Genomic DNA, 22,222 nt, shown 5'->3' on the forward strand with positions numbered 1-22,222 from the left:
TGTGTGTGTGTGTGTGTGTGTGTGTGTGTGTGTGTGTGTGTGTGTGTGTATTTAGGGGATCCGAGCAGACTCTCATGCTTATGGCAAGCCCTTCACTTCCTGAGCTATCTCCTCAGCCCCTGTTTAGGGAAGCTCCTGTGAAAATGCATGTTTGTGTGAGTGTGCATCTGTTTGCTTGCACTCCTGTGTGTATGTGTGACCCAGGTTCAATCCCCAGCACCCACATGGCAGCTCGCAACTGTCTAATTCCAGTTCCAGGTGACTCGACACCCTCACACCAACGCACATAAAATAAAAATAAATTTAAGAAGGAAAAAATAGTTTTTACTTTATCTAGGCATTGGGGAAATGGATCGATGGGTACTGTGCTTGCCCTGCAAGTATGTAGACCTGAGTTGAGATGGCCACCACCTACGTAAGAGCCGGACGTGACTGAGCATGTCTGTAGCCCTAGCGTTGGCAGTGGGCTGGTGGGGAGGGGGAAACACACTGGCAGAGGCAGCAGAGGTGCAGGGCAACCCCTGGGGCTCACTGACCGGCTGGTCTAGCCAGATGTTGAGCTCTGTGATGACAACCTGCCTCAGAAGGAAGGTGGAAGGCAATCGTGGGGGACACCTGATGTCAACCTCTACACCGCCTCCCACACTAATGTGAAAACACACCTTTTACTCAAGTGACGTCATGCCATGGTACGCATAATATTCATTTCTCAGCCTTAGCGTGCTTAGGACTTTCCCAGAAGTGGGGTCCACCACCTAACAGTTTCTCAGACGTTCATAAGTAACCCTCCCACAGTCAGGGAGATGGGTGTGTCTTATTTCCTGTGCCTGTGCCGTGCTCCCTGCGTGGTCTGGCTTCTGCGTCTTTACACAGCAGAGCCTCTGTCACTCAGGCTGCCGTTCGCTTACTTTGGACTGATGTTTTTAGGTTTATTGGACACTGTTCTTCTCTGGGAACTTATCCCGATCCTTTGCTCACTTTTCTACAGACTTATTCATGTTTTTCTTAATGATTTCAAGGAACCCTTTCTGTATATAACGGTCTTCTAATGGGAAAAAAATTTTCAGGTCTTTAAAAAACTTTTTTACCATGATTTTTGCCACTTTTTAATTTTCAATCTAGTTTTAATTTTTACAAGGCAAAGTTCACTAGATTTTTTTTTGTCCTTAGTGGCTTCTGCTTTGCTTGTCTGGCAGGAAAATGCATTGGGAGCTTGAGACAGACAGACTTGCCTGGGGCAGACAGAGATCTTAGTGTGGCAAATGCGGTTCTACAGCAATTGGAAACCAAATGCAAAGTGGTGTGAGCAGTTCTGAATCAGTAATGCTTATACGTAATCTAACCTTTTTTTCCCCCACTTTGGACTGTATTTGGAAGGAATGTTTAGTTCTGTGCCTTTTCTTTTTATGCTTTGTTATTTGAGATTCTAACTTCTGAATTTTTTTTTTTCAATTTTAGATCGCAAATTATAACCCATCCCCTGTACCATTGCTGACGCCCAGCGATCCATGTCAGAAGTACTTTCAGGTCAGATATGGTTTTATATACCTCAGTACACAGAAACGATTGAATGTAAAAGCTTGATAATATGTATGGTAGATGGTTATTTTAATGTTAAACTCATGATTTGCTAAAATAGCATTTTAAAATTTTCATTGTTATTTATACGCAATAGAAAAAGTAAGCATATAGAAAATAAAAGGTCATGCGAACTTAACCACGTGTATGTTGTTGCTTACCGCTGATGTCTTATGAAAAAACCATAGTTGACTGTGGCAAGAAACTAAAGCTCAGTTTTCAGCACTGGAATTGTGGTCGCCTGTGGACTGTTGCCCCACAAGTAGAGGAGAAGGGGGTTGCTGTTGAGTCTTTGTAAACAGCATCTCATGCCATGGGATTTGTCAAGACTAGAGGTTTCCAATTCAGTGTTCCCTTGGTTCTAATTCTGATTAATTCCAGGCCTGAGGACGACTGCCGTGACTTTATTGCACGCCCCGCTCTGTGTCTGACGGATGCTAGTCTGTACACAGTGTGGTTTGGGATTTGATTCTTGACCTGGCAGTAATATGAGAAAAAGCCAATTGCATAACCCTTTGAGTTAAACTCTAGGACTAAGTGGCAAACAGTGCCTAGCTTCTCTGTTTCCCTGGACAAGCACCAGTTCTGAGTTTCTAAAACACTTAGACTTAACCATGTGTCAGTGTCTTTAAATTCCAAAGTTAACCTTATCATTAAATAGTCTCAGCCCTCTTTTTTTGTTGCATAGAATTCTGCATATTATGTTTTCCACAAAGAGGTTTAAAAAAATAAAAGTGAACACTGAGTTCTTGGTATTAATATATGAAAGGCAAGACAATTACTTTAAAAATATATTAATTTATTATAATTTATTCAGATTATATCCCTATTGTTACCCCCTCACTTGTATCTTCCTGTTCCCCCTCCCTCCTTCTTCTGCCCTATTCCCCTCCCCTAGACCTCTGACAGAAGGGGACCTCCTCCCCCACCATATGACCACAGCCTATCAGGTCTCATCCAGATAGCCTGCTTCTCCTTCCTCTGTGTGCCACCAGGCCTCCCCACCAAGGGAAGTAATCAAATCAGGGCACCAGAGTTCATGTCAGAGGCCGTCCCCTCTCTTCCCACAACCATGGAGAACGCACTGTCTATTGGCTATATCTGAACAGGGGGTCTAGGTTTACTGCGTGCCTTGCCTTGGTTGGTGCAACTGTTTGTACAGGACCCCCTGGGGAAATTTATTTTAATTTTTAAAAATTGTGTATGTGTGTGTGTATGTGTGTGTGTGTGTGCGCGCGCGCGCGCGTGCGTGCGTGCGTGCATGCGTGTGTGTGTCTCACATATGTCCCTGGTGCCTGCAGAGGTCAGAAGAGGACACAGAATCCCATGAGCTAGAGTTACGGATGGTTGTGAGCCACCACGTGGGGGCTGGGAATGGAGTCCAGCAGGTCCTCTGCACGAGCAACGCGTTCTCTTATCCACCAAGCCATCTCTCCAGCCCCAAGAAATCCACTTTTACTAAGAAAATACAAACAAACAAAAACTGTTGGGGGGAAATGTGATAGACCTAAGCTTATGTGGGACAGTCAGAAGTGCAAATCTGATTCTTAGAGACCCAAAAACATGCTACAATGGTTTGAAGAAGGATTAGATTTTAAATATATATATGGTGCATGTCTTTAATACTAACACTTAGGAGGCAGAGGCAGGAAGATCTTTATGAGTTGGAGAACATCAAGGTCTACACAGAGAAACCCTGTCGCAGATAGATAGATAGATAGATAGATAGATAGATAGATAGATAGATAGATGGATAGATGATAGATAGATTAAATAAACAAATAAAATAGACATTTTAGCTAATCTTAATGGGATTGTTGATACTCCCCAGTGAATTTGGGGTAGGGAGGGTCATTCTACACCCTTTTAGGGTTCCACCACCCTATACCCTGCTTGAGTAGATGGGAGGGTGGAAGCTTCACTGAAGTCTGGGTTCCATCACATAGCCCGTAGGGTAGGCTGTGACCCCTGATGGGGTGGGACTCCTCCAAGCTGCAGCTGTCTTAGAATTACACACATTCCTGTGCACAACCCCCTCCCATGTTCCTGAAAATACGCCTAACAAACCCACTAGTTCACTGAATAAATAAAGGATCAGTACATAAACTGTACATTTTAAGTACTGAGGATAATTCCTTTTAGAATTCTTTTGTTAATGTAATGAAATAGATTCATGATCAAAACAATAAAAGAACAAGGCCAACGAGTGCATAAAATAATGTGCTTCCGTCTAAATGGAGGGAGAACAGTCAGTCCCTTCTAGAATTCTCTCTTCTTTCAGATTTATCCATCCCCTTTGAAGTTATTCAAGTTGCTTTATTTCTTGGTGACTGTAAAGGTGTCTTAGTTACTGCTCTATTGCTGTGAAGAGACACCGTAACCACAGCAACTCTTATAAGTTTCAGGGGTTTAGTTCATTGTCATGGCAGGAAACACGGTGGCACGCAGGCAGACAGGGTGCTGGAGGAGTGGCTGAGAGCTCGCCACCCAGACCCACAGGCAGCAGGGAGACAGACAACCCCAAATCCCACCCCCAGTGACACACTTCCTCCAACAAGGCCACACCTCCTAAACCTTCTCAAGTAGTTCCACTCCCTGATGACTAAACACTCAAATATAGGAGCCTGTGGTGGCCATTCTTAGTGAAATCACCACTTTAAAAGAAAGCTACTGCTGTTGGGTGTGGATGAAGCTCGTACCAAAATTTATAAGAAAAGCAAAAAAGAAAAAGTGTTGTTTCCATGGCGTATCTTATTCTAAACACCTACTCTACCCTCAGAAATTCACATGGAATCCACTAAAAGGCGTTCTGACCGGCCTCTGGCATGAGGTCTGCCTTCTTCAGACCCCGAGGAGCTGTGATCACAGGCAACCTTCCACATTTTGTACCGTCATCTGTCTAGAAAATGCCTGCCCGTCCTTGAAGGTTGGGCTCAGGCTTGCCTTCTGAGCCTGCCGCAGTGCACAACAAAGTAATCTTCCTGTTTCGTAGATTTTTGCTCTTTGCTTTTTTTCTTAATGTTATTTCTCCTTTTGGAATTGACTTTCATGCCGGCTTGTTGGTTGCTCAGGAAAGCAAGTAGTGTTTCCTTTCAGTTCCCACGCCTGAGCATTGACTGTGTTCCTCAGACATGACCATGGAAGTCTAGAGTGTCATTAAAAATAGATTCATCTCTAAAAGACAAAGAGGCTTTTCCAAAGCGAGGATGTAGCTCAAAAACGGATAGAGCAAAGTATCCTTGGGGAAGGGGTCCCATCTGAATAATTTCCTAATTCTCACAAAGACGCGCCCACTCCACTTTGTATTTCCCAAGTGGCCACTCAGTCACATGTGCCGGGTGTGGTAGTCTCCCTCTTAGCTACCGGTGGCTTTCTGCCTGTCCCTCCATCTAACTCAGCTTTCCCTCCCTTGAGACGCCTTCTCCGAACTGGTGTATTCATCTCAAATACTGTGTTTTGATAAGATCCATTACCCAGTTCTGACACTGTGAGTTTGTATAGTAACTTTGTCTCTCTGTCTCTCTCTGTCGCTTTCTCTCTCTCTCTCTCTCCCCCTCCCCCCCAGATCAGGTTAAGCTTTAAAAAAAAAATCTCATGTTCATTTTCATAGCTGACAGAAAAAAGTTTCTCTGTTCACTGTGTGGAACGTGCTGTTTGGAATGCGTGTGTGTAGTTGAATGGCCAGCCTATGCTAACTCAGGATCTCTCTCTCTCTCTCTCTCTCTCTCTCTCTCTCCCCAGATCAGGTTAAGCTTTAAAAAAAAAAATCTCATGTTCATTTTCATAGCTGACAGAAAAAAGTTTCTCTGTTCACTGTGTGGAACGTGCTGTTTGGAATGCGTGTGTGTAGTTGAATGGCCAGCCTATGCTAACTCAGGACTCAGTTTCCTCATCGGCTCCCTGTGTCTCGGCTCTCCTCAGTTCCCTTGCACTGTCAAACAGAGCTAGCCCAGGGGCAGTTAGGGTGCAAAGCGCACAGGAAGCCCTGAGGTAGGTTGAGCTTAGGGGCTGAAACAACTTTCTCATGGACCGTGGGAGCCAGCCTGTGAAGCTGCTTCCCGCCCTGGACTGTCCCATGGAGCTAACTTGCAGTCTCCCTGTGGCCAGGTCGCCTTCTCCTGACATCAGCCCATGTTCTTAGAGGACCTCTTATCAGCCCCGGCACAGTGAAGGTTTGCTTCTGTGCATAATACCAGGAAACCTACTTTATTTTGCCTCTCCCTCCCTAAAAGGAAGGGGGGGGGGAATCTGAGTTTATTTCATTTCCTTTATACTTTGATATGTGGATCAAAGGTGACATTTCTCGGAGTAGAAGTTTTGCAGTTAACTCCTCAGTGGCAATAGAATTTCATGGTAGAAAAGGGAAAAAATGTGCAAGTTTTCTTCGAGTGTGGGTTACACTTTGGGCCTCCATGGCCTGTTTGTTAATCCCTCATCCTCAAATCATGCAGGACAGAGACAGGGACAGAGGGGGGGGATTTGCTATCTTGGGTGGACATAGAGGTCTCCAAAAAGGAAAGGAATACGGGCAGACGGGCAGCCACCCTGGCTGTGGGATCCAACCCCGGTCTTCCCCAGTGGACCCTTGAGTTAAAAGGGCTGTGTGGCTACACCACCCCTGGCACTGGGACCCTTGTCACTCACTGATGGAGGAGGCTGCCTTTATGGGATTAAAAAGGCTCTGGCCTACTTAGTCTTGGTGGGCTTTATAGTGAAGATACTTGTGCTTTGGCCAAGGCTATTTCAGTTGCAAAAAGTTCAAGACATCAGTGTGTCGGCCTGAGAGCCACATGGCTATCAGATGTAGGCTCCGTCTGTTGCAGGGGTCTGAGCGATGTCTTCTGTCTGTCTCTGGGCTCTGCCTTCTTTCTTAGATTGACGTCCAGGCAGCCTGCCTCCCTTCCTGGTGAGCGGGCTGCCTCCCTTCCTTTGAAGCTGTGGGTTTAAGCCTAGTAGAGAGACGTGTGTGCATCTTTACCTGTTCTTCCTTTCTTCCTCCTCCTTGTTGTCTTGTGAAACTGAGCCTCACTGTTGAGCCCAGGCTGACTTCTAACTGGTGGCTATCCCCCTGCCTCGTTCTCCCAAATGCTGGGTCACCTTTGGCTGCTTCCTCTCTTCTAAGCACTGTGTGGAGTCTCAGAAATAATGTTGTGTGGGTGGAAAGATGAGCCTTAACCAACCGCTAGAACTGTGGAGATTTGCTGCTCTGACTGGTCGTGTAACACACTGTGTATACACACGTACGTGCGCACGCGCACATACACAGGAGGTACAAGCTTGCAACATTTGTGCTGAACCCCTGACCCCGAGAGTCATAAGGGACTCTTCCTTCTTCATCAGTTTTGTTCACTGCTACAGCCTCAGCTTAGAAACGTGTCTGGTACAATGGAGTGGGAGCGGTGTGTGTTGTGTAAATGAGTGAGCAGATGGATGGCAGGGGAGCTTTGTTCCCCCGAGAAAGAGTGACACAGTATTGACAGAAAAGGGAGGAGTGCATGCCAAGAGGTAATAGTTATTTTTCACGTACGCAGGAGAATCGTGACACTTGTTTTTGTCATACTTTTGAAATCTGAACTCGCTTGCACCTCTGAAATAGGAATTGATCCTCTTGACTTTCTGTCAGGCCTTTGCATTAGTGCTTTTTTTTTGTGCTGTGATGAAATGACTGGGGAAAAAAAAAACAGGGGAAGGAGAGGAGGCTTTATCCGGCTCACAGTTTTGAGGGGACTGCCTCTTGCAGCCTGGAAGTCATTGTGGCAGGTGGCTGAAGCAGCTGCTTGGGTGGCCTCTACTGTAAGGAAAGTGACAGGGCTGAGTGTTGACACTCGGGCCACTTTCTTTATTCAGTCCAGGGCTGCAGTCCCTGGAATGGTAATTAAATATGACCACCCTTACTTAGTGTAGGTCTCCCCCACCTCAATCAACACACCTGGGCCAGTCCCGTACAGATCTGTACAGAGGTGTCTCCTAGGTGAATTTTAGACTTTGTCAAATTGACAGTAATACTAAGCATCACAGTCTCAGTAAGCCCACCACGGAAACATGGAGGCACACGGGGTTGACCGCTGAGGACCAGTCATGTCTGAGAGAATGCACCAGCCAGCTGCCACAAAACACCCACCTGCAGCTCTGAGTCTCATGCCTTCTCCAGTGTCATGGCCGACTTCAGCAAGAATTTCCTCAAGCAGAGACTAAGAAGCAGGACAAATTGACCTAGATATCAATTTATTTAACTCCAGCTCAGGCTCCGTGTGTGGGCAAAGCTGAGATAATGACCGTTGATCTCCCTTTCTGGAAAAAAAAAGAACCTTCTGTTACGGTCGTGGCAGTCTGCGTGGACTTTTATTTAGGGTGGGAGGTGTTAAGACAGGCTCTCACTGTAACCCAGGCTGGATTGAATCTCACCACATAGGTCACGCAGCTCTCAGACTCATGACGATCCTCCTGCCTCGTCCTTTGAAGTGTCCATGATTACAGTTGGCTCACATTGTATGTGAGTTAACATTTTATGTTCATGAAACACTTGCTTTCTTAATGCTTTTACTACCTATCCTCCATACATCCATTGTCGTGTGCTGCTGTGCCGGTTTTGGATGCCACCGTCCGGTAGGAAAGTACAGCATTCACAACTCGGTGACACTGTAGGAGAGCTGTTTCCATAAAGGTGAAGGGAATGGAGGCCAGGAGCCCTGGAGTCAGCCTGGGGGCGGGAGAGGCCTTCACAGTCTACCACGCCTCACAGAAGAGCAGTGTCGCTGACAGGAAAGGACACCGAGAAGTGCACAGTGAGAGCATAGTGCTCACCTCTGGCCTTGGTGTGTCAGGTCTAGATTGTTCATTTCTCCACACCTAGGGCCTCCCGACTCCACCCACCCTTGGCTCTGCCTAAGAGCCACCCCACAGAATGCTGCAACCTCACAGTCCCAGAACTGGCCTTAGGGAGTCCAAGTCTTTGGGGGTCTCTTAGGAGGTAGAAAACACTTCTCTGGCCCTTTATTTATGCTTTGTACCTCTAATCCCCATGCTCTTCACCCTCTCGTGACTTTGTCCCACCCTGGAGCCCAGAGGCCATTCCCCTCTGTCTGTCTCCCCCGCCCCCACCTGCTCCTGTATCCACCCCTTAAGGGATGGCCACCGTTCCCACCCGCCGTGGACCAGACTCGTTAGCAAACGCTGTTCTCTGTTGCCACCGCTGCCCACCTCCACCGTAAAACATGCCTAGGAGTCCCCCCACCCCCCCACCCCCCCACCCCACCCTCCACCCCCCCCAACTTCCTAGACCTCACCCCATCCTCCAGCAAGTGTTGCTCCCACTTGGCTCTTCGGGTCAGTTTCCACCCACCTGAGTCACTGCTCTGGGGCTGATGTGATAGAACTCAGCAGATTGCTCAGGTCACTGGATTCAACTCAGTCTTGTCCCCTAAATCCAGGTGGCTGACTACGAGCACTTATCGATTTATCAGCATAGCCTGGCCGAGGGGTGGGATGCAAACTGAAAAACAGCCAGAGGTTTAAGTGAACTTCCTCAGCGCTTGTGTCTTCTCTCTGCTGTCTTGACTGTCCCGTTGCAACGACCTTTGGGGTTTTCTGATTGCCCACCTGAAGTGGAACCTCATAAAGCCCAGCTGCTTAGTCTCTTTGCTACCTGCTCACTCTCCCCGGTGTCTGCTTATTCCTACCGCATGGAACCCTCAGACACAGACGTGAGGGGGCACAGGTGCGTTGTTACACACAGTGCTACACTCTCCGCAGTCACTCATCAGAACTCTCGGTCAAACAGGCAGTGGTATCGAGCTCATTTTTCAGAGAAGCAAACTTGAGCAATTCGTTGTCCTAGACTCAGCTAAAACCCCAGGCAGGTTGTTAGTGGTCACCTCACTAACCCTGGGGCCTGTTGTCCTTGACCTCCTTGCCTCTCACTTTGAGGCCCTCCTTCCTGTAGCCTCATGCATCCCAGAACTTTGCCAATCCTACTGATAATGATATGCCCTAGCTGATGCTAACTCCCAGAAGCAACCCTCTACCTTCCCCCGCCCCCTACCTCTGGGTTTAGCCTGTGTGTGTGCTTAGTTCCGAAGCCATCTCTTCTGTTTTGCCTGTGGGTGAGTTGGGGTCCTCAAGCAGATAAAGAAGTAAGAGAGGAGGCGTTTTCTCAGGGACCCTTGCCAGCTTTTGGAGACTGGCATTTCAGCAAGGAATCCTCAAGCTGCTTGTCGCTTCCTAGTTAAGGTTGAGCCAGTAGAGCAGCTTGGGGCTTTAAACTACCCACATAGCTGAAGGACAAACTGATGGCAGTGAATACAATTAGCTGTTTCTTCCTGACAGGAGATAAAAGATGAACAAATGGTACAAATGCAGTCAGCCATCTCCTGTCTGTCTCAAACAGCCAGCCTGAGTTTGGGACCACACAGAATAAACAGCCTTTTACTGACTGCGTAGTTAAACCAGCAATATTAGCCAGGTGTGGTGGCGCACGCCTTTAATCCCGGCACTCAGGAGGCAGAGACAGGCGGTTCTCTGTGAGTCCAAGGCCAGCCTGGTCTACAAAGCGATTTTTCAGGACACCTAGGGCTGTTACACAGAGAAAACCCTGTCTCAAAACAACAACAACAACAAAACCCAGCATATTAAAATATGGCTAATTATTTCTTCTCCTGTTGGCTGAGAGACCCAGGACGCAGGTCATTTCAGTGGAAGCCTCATGTCCTTTCTTTCTCTTTTTTTCCTATTTGCCCACTTTGTCCGCTGTGGCAAGGTGTGCTCTCCTTTCCTTGATTCGCCTTGCTTCTTGTCATCCCTTGGTTCCTTGTCTGGGAAGGGTCTCTGTGGGATGCATCCCTAACCTTGGGCCACCTCAGCAAGGGTTACATCACTTTCTAGTTCTCCGGTCACAAATGATACCACTATTTAATATCTAAGAGGTGCCCTGTTATAGTAACTCATTGATGTATAAAGATACCATTAAAGGCGATGCCTTTGACTTTGTGTGTGTTAGCTAGGCCTGTGTGGAACCTTGCCCATGCTATATAGGCACTCTACCACTGAGCTAGAGCCCAACCGAAGTCACTCAGAAATTATGATGACATTCTGTCTAAAAGAGTTATGGTTTTAAGTAAAGTAGACTAGAATGTCCCCCCAATAGCATTGTTAGGGTATGACACTTAAACATTATGAAACGGCCTCCTAGAGACTTCTACCGTGCCTTTTGGGAAACCAGCTAGCTTCCACCTTCTCATAATATTGCTGTGACCTTTCTGTGCTGTAGCCAAGCTCGGGGAAAACTTTATGTGCGTCCAGAGTATGACCTGCTCATTTCAAATGCCACTCTTGAATAAGACTCAGAAATATACATTTTCAATAAGGTTGCACTAGTAGCCTGGCACTTTAAAAAAAAAATTAACAGAATAGTTTTTAAAAGGAAAAAGAACTATAATTTTTATTACTTTAAAACAAGACAGGATTGGACTGCTGAGGAAGCAGTGATCTTTATAAATAATAGCTTCTTAAAGGAGAGGACCCAAGGTCTAACCCGTGCCTGTCTCATGGGCCACATGGGTACCTGTTACTAATAAGGATGCTGCCTGCGGTGAACGGATACTTCTAGAAGCTGTGAGAGGCTCTTTCTGAAATGGCCAGCCCTGTATATTCTGATGGTACAAAGATGCCTCTGAGCTCCCCACCATGGGTTATGCTTGTCCGTTTTCTCTGTGAGGATTCTTGTTTGCCTGGGAGGGAGGGGAGGGAGTGGCCAGAACACAATTTCAAGAATGGAAAAAGCTGTGCTTGGTCCCTCTGCGGGTGCTGTGGCTATCATGGTTCTGCGGGGCGGAGGATCAGGGATCAGATGAGAAGGAAGCCCTTGCTCTTCTGCGGGGCCGAGGATCAGGGATCAGATGAGAAGGAAGCCCTTGCTCGTAGACAGAGGCCTGAACCTCAGGAATTCTTGCTGATGAGTTTCATTCACTTCCGGCCAGAGAAGCCTTTCTTTCTTCCTAGCAGGAGACACAGGAAACAAACCTCCAACGCTACAAAGGGTGTTTGAGATAAATGCACCTGTCAGATGGTTTCCTAGGCATCATTCGTAAGGGCACATGATGGTTGCAAACAGCTGAGCCTTGTCTTAACAGAACACAGTCTGCCACCTCGGGGGGTGGGGGGCGGGCAGGGAGGGCTCTAACATGTTACCCATAGCCCAGGGCTGCAGTAACAGTTTTGCTTGTGTGTGCATGTACATGTGTGCTTATTTGTGTTCTTGAGAAATGAAGCTATTTATTCAAGGCTTCCCCCACCCCCCCAAATATGAACACTATGCCCAGATCAGAGATTTCCACAAAGACGTTAGCAAATGCTGATGGAGGTTCAGAATACATTTCAAAACATGACTGTTTTGAGGGAAATTACCTCAGTCATGAGGGACATCGCCGAACAATGACTTTTTGGGTCAATTAAGAGTACCAGAGTTCAAAAAGAATGCCGGAACAATTTTGTTGTTGATAATGATGTTGCCCAAAGGGACTATAGATTTAAAACTAAAGATGTGATATTGCTGTTTAGAAAGGGGATAGTTTTCAAAGTTGTGAAGATTAAAGACCACTGACCAGAAGAAAATGCTCATACATGAAAGTTATTTATGCTAAGTAAAAGGTAGGACCCTAGGACTTCTTGACTTCTGTGTAAATTAGCTTTTGGGTTTCCACAATAAAGCCTTTCTTTGTTCCTGTTTAACATACGAATAAATTATAAAATGAAATGGATCATTTCTATGAGGAGGCTTCATGTGACAGAAGCGTTTGTTCTTACAATCCTCTATTTAGAAGTGGTCACTCATGCTGTGCACTAAGTTATTTGATCATGGCCTGTGCCTTACAACCGACTTCCTTTCTGCCCCCACAGCTGACTCAGGTGCTGACACCGTGGCAGTGTTTATGGCTAGCAGCCGAACCACAGACCTTGCAAATCGGAACAGCCCAGCCACCCCACCGAACACCCTGAATCTCCGTTCCTCCCACAATGAACTGTTAAATGCTGAAATCAAGCACTCGGATGCCAAGAACAGCACACCCCCCAAGTGCAGGAAAAAATATGCACTGACTAATATCCAAGCGGCCATGGGCCTCTCGGATCCAGCCGCACAGCCTCTGCTGGGAAACGGCTCCGCCAACATCAAGCTGGTGAAAAATGGTGAGAACCAGCTCCGCAAGGCTGCAGAGCAGGGGCAGCAGGACCCCAACAAAAACATCAGTCCCACGGCGGTCATCAACTTCACGTCTGAGAAGCTGGAGGCCAAAGAGCTCCATCCGCAGGAGTCCTCAGGCTGTGAGATTTTGCCCTCTCAGCCCAGGAGAACTAAGAGTTTCCTCAACTACTATTCAGACTTAGAAACCTCAGCTAGAGAGCAAGGGGAGAGCCTGGGCCCCTGCCAAGGGACCGGGGAGGAGAAAGCCCAGCCAGGCCCAGGCCAGGCTCCAGGAGTCATTGGCAATGGTGACTTGCTCCTCCAGAAACCAAATAAACCCCAGTCTAGCCCAGACGATGGCCAAGCAGCCACAGTGTCATCCAGCCCAGAGACCAAGAAGGACCACCCTAAAACAGGGGCCAAAACCGACTGTGCACTCCACCGGATCCAGAACCTGGCCCCAAGTGATGAGGAATCCAGCTGGACAACACTGTCCCAAGACAGTGCCTCCCCCAGCTCGCCAGATGAAACAGGTACCCCTGGGATCAGGACAGCCCCACCTGGTACTTTTCCATTGGTGTTTTTAACCAGCAGTGGAGTAAATCTCTCCTGGCTGAAAGTAGCCGTCTCCAGCCGGCGGAACACCTGGGTGAAATCAGGCAGTGTATGGAAACTCTCACCAGGTGTCTCAAGCACATTGTGTGCTCACGTCATTGTGGGCCGTCTTTAAGTTGTTCGGGTACACATTTTCACAAAAGAAATAGCCATTGGTTGTAAGCATGGCAAATTGTCATCTCTGATATAGACATTAGACTACTGGTGTTTGGGAGAACCAGTTTTGGGTTTTGTTAAGTAAAAGAATAAAAGAAAAATAGTTGCATGGACAGGCTGTACTTTAACCAAAGCAACCAATTATTTTCAGAACTTTATTATGCTCGAGCTTATAAAAACTTAAAAAGTTCAGAACATTAAAAAGTCAGGTCTTTAAAGACATTTTTCTTTTGACCTTTACTGGGCAATATTTTATTAGCCCATTCAAGCAATATTTGGAAGTGAAAAACTCAAATGTGTTTAGAAGTTCAAGATTTTAAGAAGTATTGGTGATTTTGGTCTGTAGCTGTTTGTCAGGAGTGGTGGATTGTGATGGCAGTGAAGAGAGTCCTAAGAGTCAGCCACTCTTCCACCTCATTTTTTCACAGTTGCCACTCGGCCAATCAGAAAGTTATAAGCTCTAGGGCGCTTTGTGCTGAGTGAATTCAGTGTAAATAACATCCACACACATGGCCCAACATCTGCACTAGTGGCTCCTGGAGTCAGGTAGACCAGATGGCCCACTAAGGAGCAAGATGACATTTTTTCAACAGGTGAGGCAGAGAAAGCACAGGGAGCAAATTTTTAAAAAGAGGAGAAAGTTACTTGACTTGTTCAAAAGAGGAAGGGCACAGGAGTGGTTTGCAGTGCCCTGTAGACTCTGGTTTTTTTCTGATAGGTTCCGTCAGCCTGCTGGAGCTGGCTGTGGCAGGCATGGAGGTCTGTGCGAGGGACTCCATCTCTCCATTGCCTGACCCTGCACATAGTGGCAGTCATGCTTATGTCTAGTAATGTCATTGTGCCCATAGTGCTCTGTGACTTTTTATCCACTTAGAGAATTCCTGTCCTGTACCTGATGGACATTGTCACCTGCTAGTGGTTGAATCTATTCAAACTGCTCCTCGAGTATACGGCTAGACTCAGGGCTTTCTGTGGTTGCCACAGCCTTTCTGCTGCTCTCTCGGGCATGGTGTGTTCTGCTGCAGTTAAGTTTAAAAGAACTAGGAGCTAGTGAGTGAAGAGTGAAGCCTCTGTCCCCCGCTCTAGCCTCTTTTCCATAATGATGACCACCTTTTAGGGAAGCTATTTCCTCTAGAAGACATTTTCAGGCATGTGGCTACATTTATAGTAATTTAAAAAAATTTTTAATCAAGTTTTTAGATACTGTTTGTAGAGATCTTACCTCTTAGAAATATAAACTAATGTATGTAATCACATAACCTACATGATACAGATGACCCTGCACAGTCATTAGTTCCACAGCTGTGGATTCAACCAATGGTGGATTGAAAATGTTTGGGGTAAAAAAAATTAAATTTAATTTAAAAAAAAGAAAAAAGAAAATGTTTGGGGTAAAATTACAGCTGTGCTGAACATGCCTGGATTCTTTTGGTCATTGTTTCCTAAAATAGTATAATAACAATTTACATAGCATATGCATTGCATTGTTACATGCAGCCTCTAATCTTGGTGTCCATGGGGGTGCTGGGACCAATTTCCCTGCCGATGCCAAGGGATATACTTGAGGTGGGGTCGAATGTGGGGGCATGGGGGTGGGCTGTGAGATGGGGATTTAAAAATACCCACACAGAAATACATGAACTACTAATTATTAAAACTGGTTTTATTGTTATAAGGACTGGTTGTTCTGTTCTTAAATTTTTGTTTTTAAATTTTTATTGTAAGAAGTTAAAACAAAAAATTTTCAGATTAGACTGGCGGCGCTTTGCTTTTTTAGGAATGTGTTTTATATGTGGCCTGCAGAGTTAGCTCAGTGAGAGATCGCTTGCTTATCCTATGCAAGGCTCTGGGTTTGGTCCTCAGTGTAGCAGGCACTAAGGGAGGGAGGGAGAGAGGGAGGGAGGGAGAGAGGGAGGGAGGGAGAGAGGGAGGGAGGAAGAGAGTTTGGGATCTAGCCCATCTTTCTAGTCTACTGGTTTTTTTTTTTTGGTGGGGAGGTGGGTTGTTTGTTTTTGTACATGAGTATTTATTGCAATACTGTTTTTTTCTAGCAGCTAAGTTAAAGAACTTTAATTTGTTATTTTAATTTTTTGGTGTGGATTTGTGTGGGGGGAGCGTATGTGTGCATGTGGATACGTACATCTGTGTGTTGCACACAAAAATGTCTTCTATCACTCTCTACTGCTTAGGAAGAAAATTGTTTACTCACTCATTATTGTTTGTGTACACAAGTGTCTGTGCTCACGTCGCACGCCACCGTGTATGTGTAGAGCTGAGGGGAGTCAATTCTCTCTTGCCACGCAGGTCTGAGGACTGAACTCAGATCTTCAGGCTTGGCAGCGAGCGCCTTTATTTGCTGAGCCATCTGCTGGACTTTTTATTGTATATATTTTCGCTTTTTATTTGAAACAGGGTCTCTTGCTGAGCCTTGTCTTCACAGTGGCTAGGTTGTCTAGATTGGCAGTCCCATAGGCTCCAGGAATCTGCCCCTGCTCACCCCAGTGTGCCATCACACCCAGCTCTTTACATGGGTTCTGGGGATCTGAACTTCTGTCCTTGTGCTTGTATAACAGATGCTTTATCCACCAAGCACCACCCCAGCCCCTGCTTCAGTGACAAGTTCACGAATACTTAACATAAATTCTGCCCCTTTGTGTATTGACTGTCGTGTCAGTAAGGAAGGGCCTGTGATGAGGGGCTGGTTTAAACCTTACCTCACCTAGTTGTGACTCCTGAAATGTGTCTTTTATTCCTTTTCCAAGAGGACATGTTGGGACTTCTGTGTCTGAGGTGTGTGACGTATTTGCCCCACATCCTTTTCCCTTTCTCTCCCGGGCTCAGTTCAGCACTCGGAGGGTAGTGACAGTGGGTTAGGGTTTTCTGATCTGGTGAGAAGGTGGGTTCAGTAGTCGAGCCCTTCAACACAGTGGAATCAAGTGAGTATTGCTCGGCATCCGTGCAGTTTGATTTCATGACTATGATGGTGGCTCTGATGACTCTCCTACAGTAGACATTCTAAATCAGAGAGACTCAGAAGAGTGCGTTAGCTGTTGTTCAGTGTGGTGTAAAACAAACGAGGACTGAAGAAAGCGCTGCACGCTGAGGCTGGGGAGCTGATTGCACAATTAAATGCACTAACAGTTCTTCCAGAGAAGCCAGGTTCAGTCCCCAGCACCTACACAGACGCTCACAACTGTCTGCAGTGTTGCTTGCGGGTGACCCGGTACCCTCTTCCCTGGCCCCATGGGCACTGCATTCATGTGTGCACAGAAGCAGATGTAGGCAAAGCACCCATACATGCAGGTTTGTTGTTGTGTGTTTGTTTAAGGTAAATAAATAACCTTTGTAAGAACTACAAGCCAAACGTGTGCTTCCCTTCAAAATGGGCACTTTGGGATCCTGGCCCCCACTTTACTGGGCAGTCTTTTATGTCTCTAGTATAGTGATATTAATAATTGGAGTGACCCTCTTAGGGTTGCCTCAGAGCTGATTCCTGCTATAATAGACACTCTCTCTTTTCTAGCCGAGAGTTTCTAGGAGTGAAGTGGATTTAGTGAAATACAGTGATTCTTCAATTCTCAACTGATTCTCAATTTCATGTCCAGTGAAGCAATATTCTTAGTGTTTTAAACAATCACAACATGATTTAAATTAGGAATCATATTATTTCTCTTATAAAGGCAAGATTAGTATTCATGTTTCCTGTGTTCTGTTTGCTCAGGGTAGTCGTGATAAATGTGAATATTACGTGTTGAGAGAAAACAAATAGTGAATATTCTTGAAACACTGGCAGGCACTCCCCTAGTTGTGTGTAAAAAGTGTGCATTGAAGGTGTTGGTTAAGTGCACAGGCATCACAGCAGGGTGTGTTTTATGGATTTTGAGCTGTACTTTGGGGAGCCTAGGAAAAATCAAACAGCTTCATATATACCTTAGGGTGTCCTTTCTGAGTTAGAGTGCTATTTATAAAATAAAATACATCGCCTAGGGGGCTGACCACCCTGTATTTCCCTTTGTTTCTGAATTGCCCTCTCCAGCTTTGCAGTGACATTTTTGCTCAATCAGTCATGTGTACAATATGTTGTTCCCTTTTCCTCCTGTGTCGTTTGTCCTTTGAGAAAGAAGCTGTTTGCAAAAAAAGAAAAGCGCCTGTGACATTACTGGGCTTTGGGAACGTTAAGTGTGCCTTGACTGGGGTTCTGGAACAAAGGGTTGCATTGTCTTGGCCTTTTAAAGTGAGGACTTCCGGTCTAGTTGGAATTTTGTCATAGGCCTTTTTCCCTAGGTGGCACCAGGTAGACAGGATGACTCAGATAAATACATGCTGCTCACACTCTGTGTAGTCCCTTTGTAAATTGCTTGGCACCCTGTTGGGTGCTTCATTTAGACATGACGTTGTAACTTGAGATTTATTTGAGCCTCACAGAGGTGGAGACATAGAATATGGATCTTTGTTCCTGTCCTCGTCCCCTCCCTGGGGTCAAACCTCGCACAAGCTAAGCAACTGTCTCTACTGCTGAGCTATACCCACGGTCCGAGATGGAACTTACATAATGGCTGTTTAATTTAAACTCACTGCTCAGGTGCACAAAGCCAGGAGTTTTCAGCTGGCGGAGCCCAGAGGGTGTGGCTATGCTCAGCTCATAGACAGCGCCGGCCCCAGGGTCAGCTTCCCCAGTTCATTTTCCAGATATGCACATGCAAGGCTGAAGCGTGGGGTGGCCACAGCTTCTGCACAGCCTTGATGCTAAAGAGGAAGAGGGAAGATCTGGGCTAGTGTGCCGCACAGGCCAGGGCTCACTGAGCGCAAGTGCTTTGTCAGTACAGTGCTGTGACATGGCTTAAGTTCACTTTTTAAATACTTTTAATTTTTAAAATTTATGTGTCATGTGTGTTTTGTGGGCATATGTGTACGTGTGTGTGTGTGCGCGCCTGCCCACGGAGGCCAGAAGAGGATGTTGGATACCCTGGGGTTGTGAGCTGCCTGACATGGGTGCTGGGAACTGAACTTGCAAGAGCAAGAAACACTCTAGCCTCCAAATGTTTCCTTTTTAATTATAAATTACCTGTATATTGAGCTGATTTAAGACTTTGTAACCCTGGAAGACAAGGATCAGTACATCTTTCTCCGTGTGTTGTCAGTACCTGGAATACATACAGGTGAACTTGGGAAATAAGTTGTGATAAATCCAATAAACATGGAGGCCATCTGCATATTCCCAAATGACCCCAGTGTGTTGGATGGGCCATTTGATATTATGTTTTTAATCAGTATCTGATTCTGGTATGGTCTTAACTGACCACATGCCTCATAGGAGTGATGCTGAGTGACTAAGGTTATCAGGAAAATGTGTCCGGTCCAGTTCCTGTCAGACATAGGTGACTCTGCTGGCATTTTAAGGCAGGTCTTTGAAGCCAGGTCTTTGGTCACATGATCCAGAGTTTCTGTTGTTCCACGGTTTGGGATTCAGGTGTGTAGAATGTGTCCCCAGGGCTAGATACCTCTGACCTTATCCTGTCCACAGGTGTTAAAATGGTCAGAGTAGTGATCCACCTTGTAAGATTAGCTACAGCCCTAAGCACAATTCTGAGTCTCCAGAGAGCATTTTCACGGGGTTTTGAGAAGCCTGGCAGCCCAGGTTCAGTCTCTGAGTCCCCACGTTGTGGAAGAAAGAACCCACTTCTGCAGAGTGTCCTCCGACTTGCTCTGTATGCCTTGGAACATATGCACATGCATGTGTGTGCACACACAGTTACACATACAAATCGACATAATCGCACACCTTTAATCCCAGCACTCGGGAGGCAGAGGCAGGCGGATCATTGTGAGTTCGAGGCCAGCCTAGTCTACAAAGTGAATCTAGGACAGCCAAGGCTACACAGAGAGACCCTGTCTTGAAAAACAAAAACAAAAAACCAACCAACAAAAAAAAATACCCAAAAGCTAAATGGATATAATTGAAAAGTTCTTAAATAGAAAGCATTTTCAGAAAATATGACTGCCCACAATTATTTATGCTATGAAACCTCTAGACTAGGTTTATTTTACTTTTTAAATCTATTAGCATATGTTCATTATATGCGATAATGTGACTCATTTTGAACAATTTTACACATGTATGTAATTTGATCATTTTCACTCCCAAATACCCTTTCTAGCCCCTTTTGTTTTTGCTTTGACAATGCTGAGGACCGAGCTGAGGGTGTCCCTTGGCAGGCAGTCACTTTGTCTACTGTGTTACGTCCACAGTCTTGTGTTTGGTTTGTTGTTGTTATCATTTTTATTTTCCTTTTAATCCCAGGAAATGAGTTTATATCATTATGCTTGTATAAATGAATGACTAGCACAATGATTAAGCTGTTATTTCATACTAAAAAATACTGGCCAATTCATGGCGATTGATTAGCTGCTGAGATATTCACATTAGTCAAGGAGATGCAGGATCCCTCAGCTTCTCAACCTCTGTGCTGCAAAATCTCCTGTGCATCCTTTTGAAACACAGATATTAAATCACTGCGACTAGTCTGGTGCCCGAGACAATTAAAAACAAACAGCAAAAACCTTCAACATCTTTATTGTGAAACCTCGATGAGTTTTTTGTTTGGTCGGTTGTGACTTTTTAGCCTTGAACTTGCTGTGTAGACCTAGCTGTCCTTGAACTACATTACAAAGTTCTGCCTGCCTCTGCCTCACGAGTGCTGAGATTAAAGGTTTGTGTCATCGTGTCTAGCCTGAAATTGCATTTTTAGTGATTCTCAGTTGATACTGATACTTTTGCTGAATTTGAAGCAAACGTTAATTAAATTCTGGCCAGGTCCACTACGAGATTCCCAGAAAATGGCATCCAGTCAAATGTTGCATAAGCTTATAAAGTCAAGTCCACAAGGCCGCCATATTTTCCATCAAGTCCAATCAGGGGCAAACATGCATCTCGATGCATTTCCTTCCAACATGTGATCGGGCGCATCTGGTGCTGTCGGGTCAAACAAATTTGCTTAGGGGAGTGAAAGCATCTGGCTTGTTTTCTCCCAAGAGCCTCGGCAGCCAGCACTGCAGGAAGTCCTCCGACCTTAGGCAAGTGAGGTTTACATGTTAACTCGGCCCTGCAGTGGCCGCTGAGTGGTGAGAGAGGGCTATGGGCTGTAGCAGAAAGGACGCCTGCTTGCTTTGTTCCCAGCACCTAAAGAGTGCCTTGTATACATGCCTGCATTCAAAATACAGTTGGGAAAAATACACTCACCTCAAAATTTAAGAAATTTTACCAGGTAGATTTGAGTCACACCCTAAATAAACAGAACAGAAAAAGGATCATGAAGTTCCAGATAAGTGATTGCTTTCTGGATTCATGTTGAATCAGAAAAAGAAAAGAATTGAATGTATGTGGCGTTTAGGGAAATAAAAGAGTTAAGATGGTCACCAGGTAGGTAGAGGCCAGGATGGGGAATATTAATGCCTTCTTTTTTTTCTTTCACTTTTAGAAAAAAGTTTACAGATTCATGGGTAAAGGAGAAAGGAGAGGGAGGAGGAGAGAGGGAAGGAGAGAAAGAGGGAGCTCGTGAGCAAGAGAGAGCTGGGCCATTTGAGCTATGGGTGAAGGCCAGCCACTTGGGCCGCCCTTCAGCTGCGTGGCAAGTTAAGGAGGGGGTGGGGGGCTCTTCAAAGAATAAGCGGTGAAGTCCAGAAAGCCAGGAAAAGGATACTTAGCTCTGTCCAGCACCTAAAAGAGAAGGACATAAAAGAAGGAAAGAAAGGAAAGTTACATCTCCCACGTCAGAACTCAGAATGTTAGCCAACCCAATGGAACCTCACGGTGGCGTCTAGGGGCTGCCAGAGTGATAGTGCTTAACTGGGGCATTTTAGTTGTGGCGATCCCATTGTAGTCTCAAGTTTTGTATTTGTAGATTTTTACCTACTAATATTAACTGTATCACAAATTAAAACTAGTATTTATAGCTAGCATTGCTCATTTAAAAAGAAAGAAAGCCACCAAGGCCAACATCACAAGTTAATTTTTATGGAAACTTATTTTCTGAAATTCAAGGCATTGAGAAAAGAGACATCGATATGTATTTGATGTACTTCAAGGCAACTCAGCTCTCCTATCTGCTGCTGCCATTCTATTTAGATGGCTGGCTCTGTGTGTGTGTTGTCATCTCACACCGTCCTCTCCTGGAACTGGTTCAAACCAAGGGCCTTGCACTTGCTTACAAGCACCGTGTTGCTGAGCAGCCTTCCCAGATCCCTTACCCCCAGCATATCCTGATAAATAATCTCAGTAGAAGCACATGAAGAAAGACCTTCCTTTCATATGGATATATAGGTAGAAAAGAGAATATTATGATAGCTTTTCACTGTAGATGATATTGTATCCTAAAGTTACATGACAATTGAACAGCAGATGGTTCCTTAACAGGTCAGGTATAGTCTGGAATCTGAAAGGCTCATGATAAGCCTTTTGGTACTGTTACTTTTAAAATCTGTTTTTGCACCACCCATTTTGTACAGATGTTTATTCCTACATAATTTTTTAAAGACTCTTTTAATTTTGTGTGTCTGAGTGTTTTGCCTGTATGCGTTACTTCATGAGCATGCATTGCTGGCAGAGACCAGAAGAGGGCGGTAGAGCTCCCTGGAACTGGAGTCAGAGATGCTTGTGAGCCTCAGTGTCAGTGCTGGCCACCAAACCTAGGGCCTCTG

General features: G+C 45.6%; 1 protein-coding gene across 9 annotated transcripts in view; it reads left to right on the forward strand.

Moving 5' to 3' along the window:
- Positions 1–22,222, forward strand: part of APBB2 (amyloid beta precursor protein binding family B member 2) — a 308,601-nt gene that overhangs the window by 156,315 nt on the left and 130,064 nt on the right. For all 9 annotated transcript variants that reach the window (XM_084799082.1, XM_084799070.1, XM_084799080.1 and 6 more), the window contains 2 exons: positions 1,459–1,527; positions 12,472–13,287. In XM_084799082.1, coding sequence (XP_084655208.1) covers positions 1,509–1,527; positions 12,472–13,287 — 835 coding nt within the window. In that variant the 5' untranslated portion in view covers positions 1,459–1,508. The remainder of the gene's footprint in view (positions 1–1,458; positions 1,528–12,471; positions 13,288–22,222) is intronic.

Source organism: Acomys minous (genome assembly GCF_964271855.1).
Source record: "Acomys minous genome assembly, chromosome: 10".
Taxonomy (NCBI): domain Eukaryota; kingdom Metazoa; phylum Chordata; class Mammalia; order Rodentia; family Muridae; genus Acomys; species Acomys minous.